Source organism: Sphaeramia orbicularis, chromosome 16, assembly GCF_902148855.1.
Source record: "Sphaeramia orbicularis chromosome 16, fSphaOr1.1, whole genome shotgun sequence".
Classification (NCBI taxonomy): Eukaryota; Metazoa; Chordata; class Actinopteri; order Kurtiformes; family Apogonidae; genus Sphaeramia; species Sphaeramia orbicularis.
Window position 1 is genome coordinate 25,077,453 of NC_043972.1, and position 18,113 is coordinate 25,095,565.

At 36.1% G+C, this 18,113-nt stretch overlaps 1 protein-coding gene across 3 annotated transcripts in view; it reads right to left on the reverse strand.

Annotated features, from left to right (window-relative positions):
- Positions 1–15,928, reverse strand: part of ddc (dopa decarboxylase) — a 33,374-nt gene extending 17,446 nt beyond the window's left edge. The window contains exons 1-8 of one of the 3 annotated variants that reach the window (XM_030158237.1): positions 15,797–15,928; positions 13,606–13,813; positions 11,996–12,109; positions 11,746–11,865; positions 5,901–6,035; positions 4,873–5,016; positions 4,062–4,128; positions 3,126–3,220 (exon numbers count right to left, since the gene is read on the reverse strand). In XM_030158237.1, coding sequence (XP_030014097.1) covers positions 3,126–3,220; positions 4,062–4,128; positions 4,873–5,016; positions 5,901–6,035; positions 11,746–11,865; positions 11,996–12,109; positions 13,606–13,806 — 876 coding nt within the window. In that variant the 5' untranslated portion in view covers positions 13,807–13,813; positions 15,797–15,928. Of the gene's footprint in view, positions 1–3,125; positions 3,221–4,061; positions 4,129–4,872; positions 5,017–5,900; positions 6,036–11,745; positions 11,866–11,995; positions 12,110–13,602; positions 13,827–15,796 lie in introns of all 3 variants that reach the window. The other 2 variants (XM_030158238.1, XM_030158239.1) reach the window with 2 other exon arrangements.
- Between the last annotated feature and the right edge of the window lie 2,185 nt (positions 15,929–18,113).

The following is an 18,113-nucleotide window of genomic DNA, read 5'->3' on the forward strand; positions in this document are numbered from 1 at the left end:
ATCCTTATACAATTGAACACATTACTAGTTTGATTTTTTGTTTTTGTTTTTTCAAAACGCACCCATCATAATATATCTTTTTATGCTATTATTGCTGCAAAACTGACCGTCTAACCAACAGCATTATCTGGACTCAAGCAGGCACAGTTTATTTGAAATGCAAAAGAGGACAATCGTGCCAACAAGCAGCAACACACACTTAATATAACCCTTCCTGGAAAGGTTTGTTCACAGAGAGACCAACCTTTCTAATCTGCTCTCTAATCTTTTTGTTGGCTATCTTTTGTAATATCCTTTTTCTCTACCTCCACAAATGCAATAACACATCATAGAGATACAATGTGAGACAGACTCCTGACTGACAATTGCCATGCTGACTGATTCAAAGGGTGCTGGTTGCCTATGCGCCCATCATTCGTATCCTAGCAACCTACCCTCCAGCAGGACTGCGCTCTAATCCAAAAAGACTGTGTTATTTCTATGTACTCTTATCTAATTATTTCCAATAACCTGGGATTGTTTCAGTTACAGATTGTAAATACGGTCCTCTAAATCTTACTAGATGTTGCTTTAATAAGTTTGTTAATTTTCCACCTGTAATTCCCTAATGCGCTCTATAATGTTAGAGCAACTACAATCCTGTTTTGCCCCAATAACTAATATATGAGCTTTATTATCAGTCAGAGTAAAGCTAAAACACCAGTTGGTCATTTAACAGTCAAGACAGTTTTCTCTGTCTCCCCACGACAGTATTTGAACTTGTGTGTCTAATAAACAGTGATATATAAAGGTCTAACGCTGCCTCAGGAAATTACTCTGTCCTTATCTTTGCGTCTCTGCACAGCTTGGGGAGCAACAGCTGCTTTGGCAGCCTCAAAAGGCAGATTGATGCTCCTGCATCTTTTGCTGATTGTTCAGCCTATTACTCACTCTTGCATGCATCCTCCTTGACATTAACAATGTGCCATTTTCAAACAGAAATAAAGCAGCTGGATATAATCAGCATGCAGTCAGTTCTTCCTTTTATAGATTTTATGGAAGATATTTCACAAACAATTGAACTAAAATAGGCTGTCTTGACATTTGGCACAACTGTATGTTTTGTGCAGGTGGGGCAATTACAGGATCGGTTAGTAATGTTCTTAGTTTTTCATTTGGGCGTGAAAAACACTTGTGACATTACATCCATGACATCAGTGTATTGTGGTGCTGATAGATAAACTAACATTAGCATGCTAACCAACTCAGCCCTTCTTGTACTAATACTTTTGTTTTCTCAAGAAGCATAGTAGTGATTCAATGCACCTTACTACTACCTGTATACATCATATTCTTTGTACATACAGGGTGGGGAAGCAAAATTTACAATGAACATTTAGTTGTTTTTTCTCAGCAGGCACTACGTCAATTGTTTTGAAACCAAACATATATTGATGTCATAATCATACCTAACACTATTATCCATACCTTTTCAGAAACTTTTGCCCATATGAAAGCAAACGTCAAAGAGTGTGTGATTTGCTGAATGCACTCGTCACACCAAAGGAGATTTCAAAAATAGTTGGAGTGTCCATAAAGATTGTTTATAATGAAAAGAAGAGAATGACTATGAGCAAAACTATTACGAGAAAGTCTGGAAGATACTATTAAAGAAGAATGGGAGAAGTTGTCACCCGAATATTTGAGGAACATTTGCGCAAGTTTCAGGAAGCGTGTGAAAGCAGTTATTGAGAAAGGACACATAGAATAAAAACATTTTCTATTATGTCAATTTTCTTGTGGCAAATAAATTCTCATGACTTTCAATAAACTAATTGGTCATACACTGTCTTTCAATCCCTGCCTCAAAATATTGTAAATTTTGCTTCCCCACCCTGTATCTCTCATCTGTAGTATAGAGTTAGCTTTTGTATATTCTTTCTGTATATTTTGTTCATTTGGGAGATCTAGCATTACTTTAGTAGCACATTAGGGGTGTGTATTGGCAAGAATCTGGCAATACGATACAAATCCCAAAACTAGGATCATGATACAATATATCACAATATATCATGATACTGTTAAAAAGGCAATTTTTTTGTTTGTTTCTTTTTTTAGATGATTATTTGACCGAAGAATTGAATTATACCAGAAATATGCACAAATACTAAATACATTTTTATTTGATCACAACAGGATCTAAGGTTATGTCACAATTTTTTTCTAATTCTCCTAGTTTCCAAAGGAACTACCATCTGCCTCTCAGACAGTAAAAAATGCTTTTAGGATGCTTCAAATAACCATTATTTAATAAAACAGCGTTAAATAATAAATAAAATATAAACAATAAAGAAAAACAAAAAACAAAAAGGAACCTCTGCCATATCTGCATTTCAGCAAATACCTAGAAATATCAATACAGTACTTTTTAATACTAATACAGTATTGTGAAATGAAATATTGCGATATATTGCAGAACCTATATTTTCTTACACCCCTATTGCACATGTGTATTAATATTTTATTCTAAAGCCCTTGCACAGTTCATTTTTCTTAACACTGTGATATTTGTATTTTATTTTATTTTCTTATACAGTCCCTTTTGCACTAAGTGTTTTGCTGCTAAATTGAACTGAGCTACTAAACTGATTTTCATTGTTCCTGTTCCTGTTCCTGTCTATTCTATTCTATTCTATTCTATTCTATTCTATGAAGCATCCAGTTTAGCCTCATTCAGCTACGACAAGGAGCAGTAGTACTCATCAGACTGACCTTCCTTGCATAATAAAAAGTACTGTGATATGGGAACACAAACCACCTGGCACTGATACAGGGTTGGTTTCTTGCTACAATGGCCTTCCTCAAAACTGAGCTACACAAGCCCTAATGTCAGCTGTAGCAGTGTTATCTAGACCAACTCTCAGAGCAGTGGACACCAACACCACAACTTACTAATGCAATGATGTCCCCCTTCTATTGATAAATTGCCCCTATGATTTTTGACAACACTATAATCGTAGTTAAATCCCCTTCTCCTGATATTAGGATGATTAACAAAACTACCAAAGAGATGTTTTACAAGACCGTCAGTACAATACTAGTAGTTCTCATTCAAATATATGACATTAGGGCATATGTTAACACACCTCAACACCATTCAGCAATGGCCTAAATTCAGGGCAAATGAATGCACTCCCGGCGTATGCTGCATCAATGTGCATCCACATAAGTTCGTCATTACCTGCAACAGACACAGAACAGGCAGAAAAGAGTATTAATATGTGTAAAAAGACTGATCATACAAAAGAAAATACTGAATATTTGGAAAACTGAATGAGCTCATTTTTACTTTATCTAATAGTAAAGCATAAACAAACCCTGTTCCAAATCTGATCTAGAGCCTTCTTTACAGTTTCTTTAAAAGCTGGGATTAACACAAAAACGCTAAAGCTAAAAAAGCCCAATACATGTGTGATGGTAGGAAAACGACAAAGACTTCGTAGAGAATGGATTTGCTTCAATCAGGTAATCCATTTATTTGTACGCAAATGAGAAAACTGACAGACTGACAGAAGCTTCGCCCTCTCTCAAGAGTCAGTTCTACCTAATACAGAAAATCAGTCTAACTTCTAAAGGCCTGTGCTAAGCTTACATGGGATTGGTTAATATTAAATATGACGTATGATGCTGTCGCTAAGCAGAAGAAAGAATATCAGATGGACACAGGACAGAATGGGAGACCTTGGAGTCATTCTGGGAAGTTTGAAGAGTTACTCTTTGTTGTTGAATTCCAGAACTGAGAGCTCATGCTCTGCTAAGGGCTAAAAGTTCAAACTGTATCTTGTGCTATCTTTCGAGATAAAGTAGCTTACAATATGCAGAATCGAGAAGCTGACTGAGACAAACATTCATGTTTTGAAGGACTCAGGTGTCTTACAAACTAGCAGTTGTGAGGAAATACAGACAATTCCAAGAACAGAAAACTTATGGTCAGCATTAAAATCAGTATTAACACATGTTATTAGCATTCTCCTGTAATAAAATGTAAAAGAGTGTATGCGCTTTTACCACAGGTGACTCACATATGGGCCCGAGCTCCAGGAGGTTATCAAAAGAACAGGATGAAGTGGTCCCAAGAGTGGCACATAACTGAAACACACAAACATACAAACCATCAAATATCCTGAATGGATTCATTTTACTGGGACAACCTCAGTCCACAACACAACAATTACAAGACTGCATCTACATCATTCATGGCACATAATATAAAATATGGCTTTCATAGTAGCAGACATGCGTTCTTCTATGCCTTCTTTTTTTAAAACATAGACATGGGGATCACTCCTGACATGCAGATGTGTTTCAGGGTTACTGGGCTGCTGCAGCTTCCCGGCTATTGGGCACTGATTGTGATCTGTTGGTCCAGATGGACAGAGATTATTGTCCTTAACCAAATAGACACACATTAAGTTAAACAGAAACAATGTTATCCTTCAATAGAAGCATCAGCAGTGTGTGCTCAGCAGCACCAACACACCCGCCTGTGTCACTGTGGCTTTCAGCTAAAGAGTTGTATATTTATATGTGTGAGTGTATATACAGATATTTTATTTTATTCACCATTGTGAACATGGGCAAGTGTATATTTTTTATGAGTGGGTGTATATACGAGTGGGGACATATGTATACGGTTATTAAGTATAGATGGGTATGTTTTTGTGTTTTGTAATGCTTTGTAAAACCTCCTTCAATTAAATAAAAGTTATTTTTAAAAAAAATAAAGAATTGTAAACAAACCACATGCCTTGAGTTAATGTTTGACATTCTCTTGTAAAATGCTTTATTTTTTACAATTGCATAATGTTAGAGGATTTGAATTTATTTCCTTACATAGAAAGGAATGAGTCCAGCTGCCTTGTCTTCATCTATCATCTTCCTTAGCATGTCCCCTCTGAGAGAAAATTTGTTGTCAGTTGGGACTTTTTTCATCATCACACCTCCAATCAGTCCAGCTCGCTCCACCGAGGAATGAGCCTGGGAAACAAAGAGTCACAAGATGCAAAAAGTGTATTAATAAAATAAAAATTAAAAAAAAAAGATCCACAACTTTCCCCTCTTTTTACTGTCAAACTGAAACAGAAACTGTTTTATTTTTGATCAGTTGACGTCGTTGCCATAAAAGGAGAGTTATACACACACTGGAGATGAACTCAGAGAACACGTAAACCTGCAGTAGTCAAAGAACTAACTGCTCTGTCTATAAAGGTCTGTGTGGGCCTCAGGCAACTCCCTAACCCAATCACAAAGTCAGCCTGCTGTTCAACCTGATCAGAGCTCACTCCAGCCTCACTGACCCTCTGTCTGTCTCTATCACATTACAACTACTTCAGTAATACAAACCTTTAAAGTTCACAGGGACTGTTGCCATGAAAATGTTCATAAAAGCTCAGATTAAAGTTGAGGGTTATTATGTCAAAAAAACAGAGAAAACAGAAGAAAAAGCGACTTTTTTTGTAAAATACATCATGAACTAAACATAAACCAAACATTTCCATCCACTGTCATTGATCAGACTCTATGTATTTTACTGGTGAATCAATGTTGTAGTAGATGACAGTGTTTCCACATTCACTACAGATCCTCTGAATGTCTAAATGGGTCATATCTGAGATGACAAACTGCATTTTACAACAATTATTTACATGTATTGATAGGATAACTGAATCAACAGGTATTAAATAGCTTAGATCAGCCGATGCATTTGGTCAATGATGGATGTTTGGGTCTTTCTGGGTTAAGGTCATAACTGCTGCATAACTGATGACTGACATGTACACATGACCACAACTAGGGTTAATAACATCCTGCAAATGAAAATTAAATGCATTTGTGTAAAGTCATGAATTTGGGAAACTTACTTGCTCAGAGGTGTACGCCACCAGTTTGGAGAAAATTTCAGCCTCTGATAATTCCGGGTTCACGGACTGGACCCTTCTGATTGCTTTACAGCGAGCAGCAAGTAACGACATCAGCGTTGCCTCGCTGGCTGTGCCCTGTTGGAGAGTTACAAGAAGAACGTGTAACGTGATGCTGTGGATTTTATACCATTCTTGGATGTTACCTTGTTAACCCCCCCCCCCCCCCCCCCAAAAAAAAAAAAAAAAAAAAAAAAAGAAGGGGAGGTAAGGGGTATTGTTTTTGGTTCGGTTTCTTTGTTTCTTTGTTAACACTCTAGCAGCAAAACTATTGGTTGAATTCATACCAAATTTGGTTTATAGATTGTCAGTGACCCAGAGTAGATCTGATTACATTTTGGGAAAAGTAGGTCAAAGTTCAAATTTTTTTATGAATTTTCAAAATCTTTTTTTTTTACCCCCTTTACTTACAATGGGCAAAATTTCAAATGACTGTACAGGAAAAATATTGGTTAAATTCACACTAAATTTGGTTTATAGATGGCCAGTGACCCAAAATAGATGTCATTACATTTTGGGAAAAATAAGTCAAAGTTAAAATTTTTTATGAATTTTCGAAATCTTTTTTTTCCCCATTTACTTATAATGGGTAAAGTCTCAAGTGTCTGGACAGGAAAACTATTGGTTGAATTCATACTAAATTGGGTTTATAGATTGCTAGTGACCCAGAACAGATCTCATTACATTTTGGGAAAAGTAGGTCAAAGTTCATATTTTTTATGAATTTTTTAAATCTTTTTTTCCCCTCCCATTTACTTATAATAGGCGAAATTTTGAAATGTCTATAAAAGCATCAATTTTGTTTCAATTTACTTCAAACTTGGCGCATATATACAGGGGTTGGACAAAATAATGGAAACACCTTCACCTCAAGATGATAATGCCCCAATCCATACAGCTAGAATTGTTAAAGAATGGCATGAGGAACATTCTAATGAAGTTGAGCATCTCGTATGGCCGGCACAGTCCCCAGACCTCAACATTACTGAGCATTTATGGTCAGTTTTAGAGATTCAAGTAAGACGTCGATTTCCCCCGCCATCGTCTCTAAAAGAGTTGGAGGGTATTCTAACTGAAGAATGGCTTAAAATTCCTTTGGAAACAATTCACAAGTTGTATGAATCAATACCTCGGAGAATTGAGGCTGTAATTGCCGCAAAAGGTGGACCTACACCATATTAAATTATATTTTGTTGATTTTTTAAGGTGTTTCCATTATTTTGTCCAACCCCTGTAGACGCAATTGATATGCTGACATCCCCACACGCATACACATGATGACATCAGCTGGATCGATGCCAAAATAAGCTACAATACGTGTGAGGGGCGGGGTTTGTTGTGCCAGGCACCACTTGTTTTTTTTTTTTATTTTCAGGCTATCTTATATAAAAAACTGGAAAATCATGACACCTTTAGCGCTAGGTAGAAAAAATAACTGTACCGTGACTCTTCATCCTGTCAGGCTAATAAAAAGAAAATGATTTGAGGCTACATAATGAAAGAAGATGTGGCTTTTAAAGCATCTGGGGTCGAAAGTCAATATACATAAATTGCTCTCCAGACAAGAAATTTGTGTCATGAGAAAAAGGCAGAGACGTCTAAGATGTTAGTGATCATTAAAACTGATAAATCAATCAGACTCTGTACATCACTGACTGTGGTTATCAGATCACTCATATGACCCAAGGGAAACAGCTTCAGACCAATAAATAAAGCCCTAAGAAAAGCCAATCCTCATCCGCCAAACTTCCTTGAGCGTATTTCCTGTCCTCTCCCTGCTTACAATGACATATAATCATGATCTCAGCATATGCCTGCTATAGCTTGGACAAAATCTGCCAGTTTTCATTTACAGCATCGTCTTCACACCAGTATAATAGTATCAGTGCCTCTTTTTAAATTGGAAGGATTTAACATAGCTGCAGAAATTTCCCCATGTTAAAGCTAAAAGTAGCAGATAAACATATTATTATTAGCACAATTTCTGAAAGATAGGCACCACTGGACTGATCCACTGCAAAAAAGATATGCAATCTTGTTTAACTTGATTAAAAAAAAAACAATTATTTGTTATCTAATGCATTATTCAATTAGATTTTGTAATCTCTTATTTATTATGTATGAATCCAAATTAATTATAGGCTCTTTCTCTAAGGTTTAATGACTTTCAGAGGGTTGTCATAGGTCACGTAAGGGCATTTTTTCCAACCATCCTTTCTCTCCTTTGTGTTGATAGAGGGTTTATAATAACAGGCTGACAACAGTGCTGTCACAACACTCTTTAGCCCGGCTGCAATGAGAAAAGGTCCATTGGTTGCCATAGTGAGCCTGTAAGCTGCACTTAAAAAGGAGAGTCGCGAGAGAGAAACAAAAACATGATGAAGCAGATGAGAACACACACATACACACCTTCACACTCAGGTGGTCACAATGAAGGAGGCATGAAATGATCTGTCATCAGTGTGCACTCACATGCTCCACATGAACACACACAACAAACGAATATAGACACAGACTCCTCTCTGTTTATATCAGTGGAACACTAAACCATTAGCCTTTTGCCAAACAAAACAATCCCAAAGCCATCACTGTCATCTTTAGCTGCCTGTGGAAGACACTTTAAATGGCAATTTCCTGTCAATTTTCAGCTGGTGTGAAGCATCCAGAAAGAGAGGACGAATCAATATGAGGAAAATTGGTGATGAATAACAGCATCAAAGGAGGTGGGTGTGTATGAACACCTGCAGGTCAAAGGGGTGAGTCATCTAGGGTGATTAGAAAGAGCCAGATTTAAACTACATTCTAACCCAGGGGTGGGCAATTCATTTTCCTGTGGGGCCACATGAGAAACTTTGACAGTTATTAAGGGCTGCATCAATTCACGTGCAGCTCTGCTCAATATATACAGGGTGGGGAAGCAAAATTTACAATGAACATTTAGTTGTTTTTTCTCAGCAGGCACTACGTCAATTGTTTTGAAACCAAACATATATTGATGTCATAATCATACCTAACACTATTATCCATACCTTTTCAGAAACTTTTGCCCATATGAGTAATCAGGAAAGCAAACGTCAAAGAGTGTGTGATTTGCTGAATGCACTCGTCACACCAAAGGAGATTTCAAAAATAGTTGGAGTGTTCATAAAGACTGTTTATAATGGAAAGAAGAGAATGACTATGAGCAAAACTATTACGAGAAAGTCTGGAAGATACTATTAAAGAAGAATGGGAGAAGTTGTCACCCGAATATTTGAGGAACACTTGTGCAAGTTTCAGGAAGTGTGTGAAGGCAGTTATTGAGAAAGAAGGAGGACACATAGAATAAAAACATTTTCTATTATGTCAATTTTCTTGTGGCAAATAAATTCTCATGACTTTCAATAAACTAATTGGTCATACACTGTCTTTCAATCCCTGCCTCAAAATATTGTAAATTTTGCTTCCCCACCCTGTATATCTCTATAAAAACAGTAAATGAAACAGTACAATGATACAATGAAAATGTGGAGCACAGAATTCAACTATCTAATGAATATTCACAAAAACATTTTCAAAAATGTGCAAAACCAGCTCTATGTTAACTTTACATGAAAAACCATAAATGCAGCTTTGTTTGTTTGCATATCTCAGTTCCTTTTCTGACTTCAGTGAAGAAATTCTTAGAAGTCCATGTCTTGTTAAAATCTCTGCATTCTTAATCGATCTTTCTTTCTTTTTTGTGGCATTAGTTGACATCTTAATGGGCTGAAACTGACCAACAAACCAATAAGCTTTATTATAACCATAAGCTTCATGCTGAGAATGGAAAAAATGTGCGAAAACATGCTAATTTAGCAGATCCTACTAAATAAAAGCTGTGCCGTTGCATTGGTTGCATCTATTACCCTGATAAACATTTGCATTGACTTTTAATTTGCCAGTGACCTCATCAGGGTCAGGGTCAGGGTCAGCCATTGGGCCGCATGTGGCCCGCGGGCCTTACTTTGCCCAGGTCTGTTCTAACCTGTTCACTCTCTCTAATCCAACCAAAAACCATATATGTGACAGTGTTTGCACTTTCACCTGAGTACTGAAGCTTGAGTCCTGTGTGAGGCCCTAAGTTTTCTAGATTTTTTCCCAGGTTTATGTAGTAAAAATACTTTGCTGGGTATAGAAGAACATCATGGTTTGGATTAAAATATTGCTTTTTGATTTCATTTCCATTTAGCCGTCTCCCCTTACTGCTATTTTTGGTATCGTTTCATGTACAGATGACTCAGTCCCTCCAGCTAACCTACAAAAAGTTGTGGCCTTTTCATCTTTACTAATGGAAGGACTCATCACCTCCAACACACGATCAAAGGATCAGAGACATCATGGTTAACATAAAGTTAGAAAAAAATAGGTGCACCCTAAATAACTCTGTCAACAAATTTAACAAAATATGGGGCTTCTTTACGCTGCGTAAATATGTTACCTGGCCTGGAACTGTAAATACATTTTAGTTGTTTACATTGTTGCTGACCTGTTTTGTTTATTTATTTTCTTTCTTTAAATGGACTAGAATGCACTGTCTTGACTATCTTGTTATGCTATTGTTATTTTTATTATTATTTTATTTATTTTACTATTACTTTTATGATATTTTGTGTTTGTATTGCCTTTTTTTGTTTTTTATCCTCCATGGGTTCTGTTTGTTTATCATGTCTGGTGTCAAACTTTGTATTATGAACAAATTACTTGAAATTCTAAATGTCATATTTGTTAAATGGAAAGTTCTATAATTGTTGAAAAGTTCTAAAAAATAACGTTGATATATATATATATATATATGTATATATATATATATATATTTTTTTTTTTTTTTTTTTTGCTTTTCACCATGTTAACTGCTAGAATGCCTTCTGTTCATGGTCTATTCCACCACAGAAGTATTTTTGCATGGACGTTTCTTAAAACAGAGGAGGCAGAAGAAGAAGAAACATCCACTACCAGCTAATCTTTTACCAACAAATATACAGAAATTATTCAGTATTCATGAGGCGGGTTATAATTTAAGGGGGGAAATTTACTTTAAAATTCACTTAATATGCACGACTAGGAAGGGTTTTTGGGTTTCAGTCAGCGGGGTGAGACTGTGGAACAGATTCAATATAGAGTTAAAGCAATGTCCAAGCATGAAACTATTTAAAAGGAGGAACAAAGACACATTTTCTCAGAGGTACAGGGATGAGGGAGGTGTTGGGTATGACTGGGTGTTATAAAGATGTACAAGTATGTGGTATGTGTATGTATATGTACGTATAGGCGTGTATGTGTGTGTATATATATATATATATATATATATATATATATATATATATATATGTAGGTGTATATGTATATGTGTGGGTGTATAGATCTGTGTATGAATATGTATTTACATATATGTTATTGTATTATGTGTTTATGTAAATCATACTATATTTGTTCATGATGATATAAAACCAGAAACCATATTATTTAATAGTAAGTATCAGTCATATTATGGTATATAGTATAGATATGCTTAGACTAGGAAGGTTATTATTGTTATTAATTATATAAGGAGAAGGGGTGGGAGTTTATAAGTTGTACTTCTTCTCACTCCTTTTCGAATATGTATTATATGTCTTATGTTTAAATGTTTTGTTTATTTATTTTCTTCTGTTTTGACATTCATATTGGAAATAAAATACATCAATCAATCAATCAATCAATCAATCCCTAAGAGATGCAGTTATTAAACTGTATGTAAGAACAGTAAATTATTCCAATGTGTGCTTACCTGGATGACGCCTCCTCCACAGCCTTGAGTACCAGCAATAAAACACTCCGGTAGTTTCAGCATCTTTCCGAGCCAATCTAACATGACTGTCTCCAGCTCTGTGCAGGCTGGACTGGCAGCCTAATAACACATAACCCCCAAAATAAACCAAAACATTTGGATATTATACTTTTGCTAATAAAATTGCATGAAAGCTATATTAACTCTTGAAATACAGTATGATACATAGACAAATATTTATTTTTGTTACCCAGGAGAATCCAATACAGCCAATGCCTGTACACAACATGTCAGCCAACATGGCAGGGAATGAGGAAGATGTTGGAAAGTAGGCGTAGAAGTACGGACTGTGCCAGTGAGTGATCTGAAAAGCACATACATAGAAAAATTATTCACAAATAACATTTTCAAAGTGACAACAGGAAGTTTACAGTGGAACACAGTTTCAGACCCAAATAGCCACTGGCAACCAAACCCAACTACTCATGTAAACTGTTTGATACATGTTGATCCACTAATCCTGTCAATGCATGGAAATAATTGAAAAAATACAAACATCCAAGCCCTCATTTGGTCGGAAAAACTGCAAAAAGTCTTTATTTCATGAGGGCCTGTAGTTGAATTCTTTGGGGCTGGAGTTAAAACCCCAAACATCCATCGACCAAAAGCATCTACTGATCTAAACTGTTTAATACCTGTTGATCCACTAATCCTATCAATACATGTAAATAAATGGTGTAAAATACAGTTTGTCGTCTTTTCATGATCAGATATGACCTATTTGGACGTTCAGAGGTTCTGTAGTGAACGTGGAAACACCATCATCTTCTACAACATTGATTCATCAGTAAAACTCATGGAGTTGGATCAATGACAGTGAATGGACACACTGGGTTTATGTTCAGTTAATGATAGATTTTATTGAAAAAGTCACTTTTTCTTCAGTTTTCTCTGTTTTGATATAACGCTTGAATTTACTCTGAGCCTTAATGAACATTTACATGATCAGTGAATTAAATATAAGAAAATACAGGATTTACACTGAAAAAACTCAAACTAAAGAGGATAATATTACAATAAATGGTGATACATTACTTACGAAAGGTTAAATATAGAGAAAAATTTAATTGGGAACTGTCACAAAAGTACCACTGGGTCTTTATGGGTTAAGGAAACAAATCTAGGGTTCAGGAGAATTGTATGCAAATATTTTTTTTAATCAGTTGGAGTTAATTAATCGATTAATTGTTTCAGCTGTAGTGTATGTAAACTCAGACTTAATACATAGTAGATAATATATGCCTGAATATTTACCTCTGCCAAGGAGGTTATGTTTTTGCCAGGGTTTGTTTGTTTGTTTTTTTGTTGGTTAGTTAGCAACATAATTGAAAAAGTTATGGGCAGATTTTGATGAAATTTTCAGAGAATGTTGATACTGGCACAAGGAACAAAAGATTAAATTTTGGTGGTGATGGGGAGGGGGGCTAATCTGCTTTGGCGGAGGTCTGCACTCTCTGGGTGCTTTTCTAGTTTGGTCTGGATTTGAAGAATAAAAGCTGAACTGCACAACACACTATTTTAGATGATGATCACAACTGTTTACACTCAATTGCACATTATGGAAAAAAATACACAAATCCTTTTTTTGTGATTAGTGGGTGGCTAAGCTTATCTGAATTTTTCTGTTTCTTTCTTTTTTTTTTTTTTTTTTTTTTTTTTAAACAACACTCTCCATATCAGAGATACAATAAAGAAACCCCAAGAGATTTTTTGCAAGTGATTTTTTACTATTTAGTCAGCAAATCAGTCAGCCACAAGGCTCCTGTGTGCTTCAGTGAATCAGAGAAAGTATGAACTCACCCCCGGCATAATAACCCTTTCCACATCTTTTAAAACGTCTTCGTATTTCTCCGGCTCTTCTGGAGCTTCAGTAGGGACCAAAGTACGAAGGTACCCTGGTTGCACATCTGGGTACACTGGTCGCTGTTCTATGTTCTCGAGATAGTCGGCCACATAGTCCACCATTTCCTTCCCTCTACGCCGAAACTCTTCAAAATCCATGTTATCACTGAAATACAACACAGAAACACTCCATTTGTTCTGTCCACTAAAAATATAACTGCACCATTATGTCAGACAGCGGAGACACATGCACATGCATCCACATGCCTTATTTACAAATGACTGGTTTAACCTTTGAGCCTCATATTATGGACTTAACTGACCTTATAATCATAGTTCAATCAAATATCTATGTTATTTCTAATTTGAACAAGACATCATTCAAGGAAAAGCAAAAAGTATTGTTACAATATTGATGTTTCTTTCAATAAAAGTTATAACTGCACCACTGTTACAATGTTGTTAGGGCTGGGGGGGGGGCTGGAGATTTTTCATGCTCCAAAGGGGGCCCCCAACAAAAAAAGACTGAGAACCACTGAAATAGCTGATTTTAGGGAATGAAATCGAATGGTAAGGCTGAAGATGATTTTTTTGACATAAAATGGTGTGTTGGGTTATTTTCATCCATAAAAATGCAGATTTTGATTTAGTACTTAAAAAAACAACAACTTTATTTGTATTCATTCATTCATTTTCTGAACCTGATTTATCCTCACTAGGATCACGGGGGTCGCTGGAGCCTATTGCAGCTACTTATGGGTAAAGGCGGGGTACTCCTTGGATATGTCACCAGTTCACCGCAGGGCACTTTATTTTTATATACACAATTTTTTTTTTACATTATGTAGAACAAACAAAGAAAAATAAAAACAGACCACAATAGTTAGAGCACCTAGGTTCAACTTTTAGACAAATAAAATACAGACATGTCCAGGACAAATTAAGCAAAAAAGTCCAAATAAGCATGCTTGAGTATGAAATTATACAGGTTCAAGGGTTTCTTTGATTAACATAAACATCCCATTTTTCCCAGTATTTTTTTTACATTTGTCAGCAGTGAGTCTTAATAAGAAAGTCAGCCTTTCCATGTCTTAAATTTCTTACACAACATGTGTCCAGTCCAGAAGTGTTTCTAGTTATGGCTTTTTTTGCCCCTGCTAATAGCATTAACAAAAGATATCGGTCAGATTTTCTCATCTCGTGTGAAAGGACAAAGGAGTGCTTCTACTGCAAAAATGTGCACCCTGTCATGTTGAAGTCAGCTAGCAAAAAACATTTAAGGACATGGGGGAAAAAAAATCCTGTTAAAATAAAATGAGCAATCATATCTGCAAGCATACATTTTTATCTGCACTATACAGTTGAATTACAAAACACCGATTCAAATTCATTACATTGTGGATTTGTTTCCCTTTCAAAGAGAAAAAGCCGTGTTGGAGATAAACAAAGTGATTGTTGCACTTTCAGAGCAGATCATTAACTTGGTCCTGAAAAACCGGCTGGCAGGACTTTATCCCAGTGACCCAAGTTACACCTACCGCCACAGGAGCTCTGATATGAACAGAGAATCGTAAAAGGTGAATAAAACATAACAAGAGTGAACACAAACGAATAAACCTCAGCCACTAAGCAGAGAGAATACTGGAATAACATGGGGACGTTATCATAAGTTTATGGATTTTTGCAGGTGACATTATATTTTAGTGTCATTATTTCCCATCTTTCAATTTTAATGTTATTTTTATTTCAGTTGAGATTAGATTTTTTTTTTTTTTAATTTAAACAAGAAGAATCATTTATTTTCATTTGATCTCAGAGATTTAGTCTCATGGTTCTATTTTCCACCTACTAGAAAAGAACCATTCAGTAAAGAAAAAGCTACTGCAGACTTACAATGTACATATCTTTTATATAAATTAACATGTCAAATGTTTATGTGTGCATCACATAATTACTGTCATTCATATCCAAATTGCAATATCAGTGCAGCCTGTTTTTCATTCAGCGCCTTATCAATCAACAAGTGTTTCACCTCCACGTCCTTTTCCATAGCTGAAAACCAGAGCCCTTATCCTTATGCTTATCTCAAATAGGATTAGACGTGCATGCATATACGTGTGTTCGTGTGTGTGTGTGTGTTTCTACTCACAATTTCAGATCAAGGCTTCAGCAGCGATGTGTAGATGGAGGGTCCTTTCCTTTTCTTTGGCGTTCACAAACACAGCCAGTCATGTACGGGTGTGTTTGTGTGAGTAATCAGACAGGACACATCCTCCTTTTATCTGGCCACTAACCACCCCCACCCCTTAGCCCCCATTAGGTCAGCCAATGGGAATCAGTCTGATTCACAAGGAGTTCCTGAAGCTGTGCCTCTATAAACACACATACAGATGAGTGAGTAAATAGGCTTTTACACAATGCATAACCTAGGGAAAATTAGATGGATAAATAATTATCCCTCCTGTTATGTTAATCAAATCAATGTTTGCAGATTGACTCACTGTATATTTAACCCATAAAGACCCTGTGCTACTTTTATGGCAGTTCTGAAATTATTTTTTCTCTCTAATTAACCTTTCTTAAGTGATTTATCACAATTTATTTTATTAATATCCTTTTGTATTTTGCATTTTTTCTGTGAAAATAATTTATTTTTCTCTAATTATTTCCGCAAAGGAACGGCGGAGGTTATGTTTTCATCAGGGATTGTCTGTTAGCAAGATAACTCAAAAAGTTTTGGATGGATTTTGATGAAATTTTCAGGAAATGTTGATACTGGCACAAGGAACAAATGACTAAATGTTGGTGGTGATTGGGGGGGGGGCTGATCTGCCTTGGCGGAGGTCTGCGCTCTCTGAGTGCTCTTCTCATTAATTTATCAATCATGTAGATGTTCATTAAAGCTCAGCGTAAAGTTGAGGGTTATTATATCAAAAACAGAGAAAACTGAAGAAAAAGTGACTTTTTCAGTCAAATCTGTCATTAACTGAACATAAAACAAGTGTCTCCATCCACTGTCATTGATCCAACTCCATGGGTTTTACTGGTGAATCAATGTTGTAGAAGATGACGATGTTTCCACGTTCACTAAGTAGCCTCTGAACGTCCAAATGGCATTTCATACCAATTATTTACATGTATTTATAGGATTAGTGCATCATTTATATCAGTAGATGTTATTTTTTGATGGTGGACATTTGGGTCTTTATGGGTTAATCACCCAAAAGTTATCAGACCAATAAACCTTTTTTTAAATATTTACCAACCCCTTTGGTAATTTACCTCACCTTTAATTCACTTCTATAAACCTCTTTGGTTTATAGAGGCTGTTTTTTTTTCCTGCAACTGGTTTTTAATGCGGTACATCATGCCCATGTATTCAGATTATATTTTAACTAGCACGTTGACCCATGGGAATCCACGAGTTTTAGAAGCAGTAGAGTTGATAAAATGGGGAGCTGAGTTAAGTTTACTGGTGTAACACACAGATTAGGAAGAAACAGAATGGCCCTCATCTTGTTTTGTATTGAAATCCAAAGTAACAGATAAGAATGCATTCATAGTTACCTTACATATTTCTTTTAAAGTGCTTTACATTGTTACTGTATGATTTCATCACATTCACATTACTTAATGACTTGACTAAACTAACTGGTGTAACACACATTAGGAATAAATAAAATGGCCCTCATTTTGTTTTGTATTGTACGGAAGCCGAGAACAGCCGTGGATTTACACATTATTTTATGGTCGTTATCTTGAGATAACTATTTTTTTTTTCTCGAGATAACAAATTAATTAATTCATTATTTCGTAATGGGGAACCGTATACAGAACTCAGATGCGAACAGGTACCACATCCTCCACATCGCTGCCTTCAACAGCTGCTGCTGACAAGTGCTGTACAGAGCAGAACACACATTCAACAAGTTACCAGTAAGTTACAGTAACTACAAGTTCCATTAGTTTGTTTTACTGCACCTTTAAGGTTCAAAGGGCTGTATGTTAGTCTGAACAGATGAGAGTTTGATCGAGGTACCAACTAACATCCATCCAGTTGCTTCAGCTAACGTAGTGTTAGCTACTTGCCATTGCTCAAATAATGCTCACGGACACTTTACTGTCAGAATCACAACCTAACTTTATGCTAACATTATCAAACCAACAGATACCGGTCGGGCTTTCCTACACTGACCTACGTAGGCTAACGTTAATTTAGCAAGATGTGTTGGGTAACGTTTAAACAAATGTTTTATTCCCTTAAAGTGCTTTGTGTCGTATGTGTCGTATTTACGTTCTGCTTAGTGGTGCAGTACAGCATGTTACAATCACCAACTCAAAAGCAGATGTAGGTATTAAATGAACTGGAACTATGACAACCAGTTTGTATTTCCAGTTAATGAAGGACCAACAGTCAAAAGGTGAACAACTTTGCAGCTGTCAACAAGTACATACTTGGGGGGGGG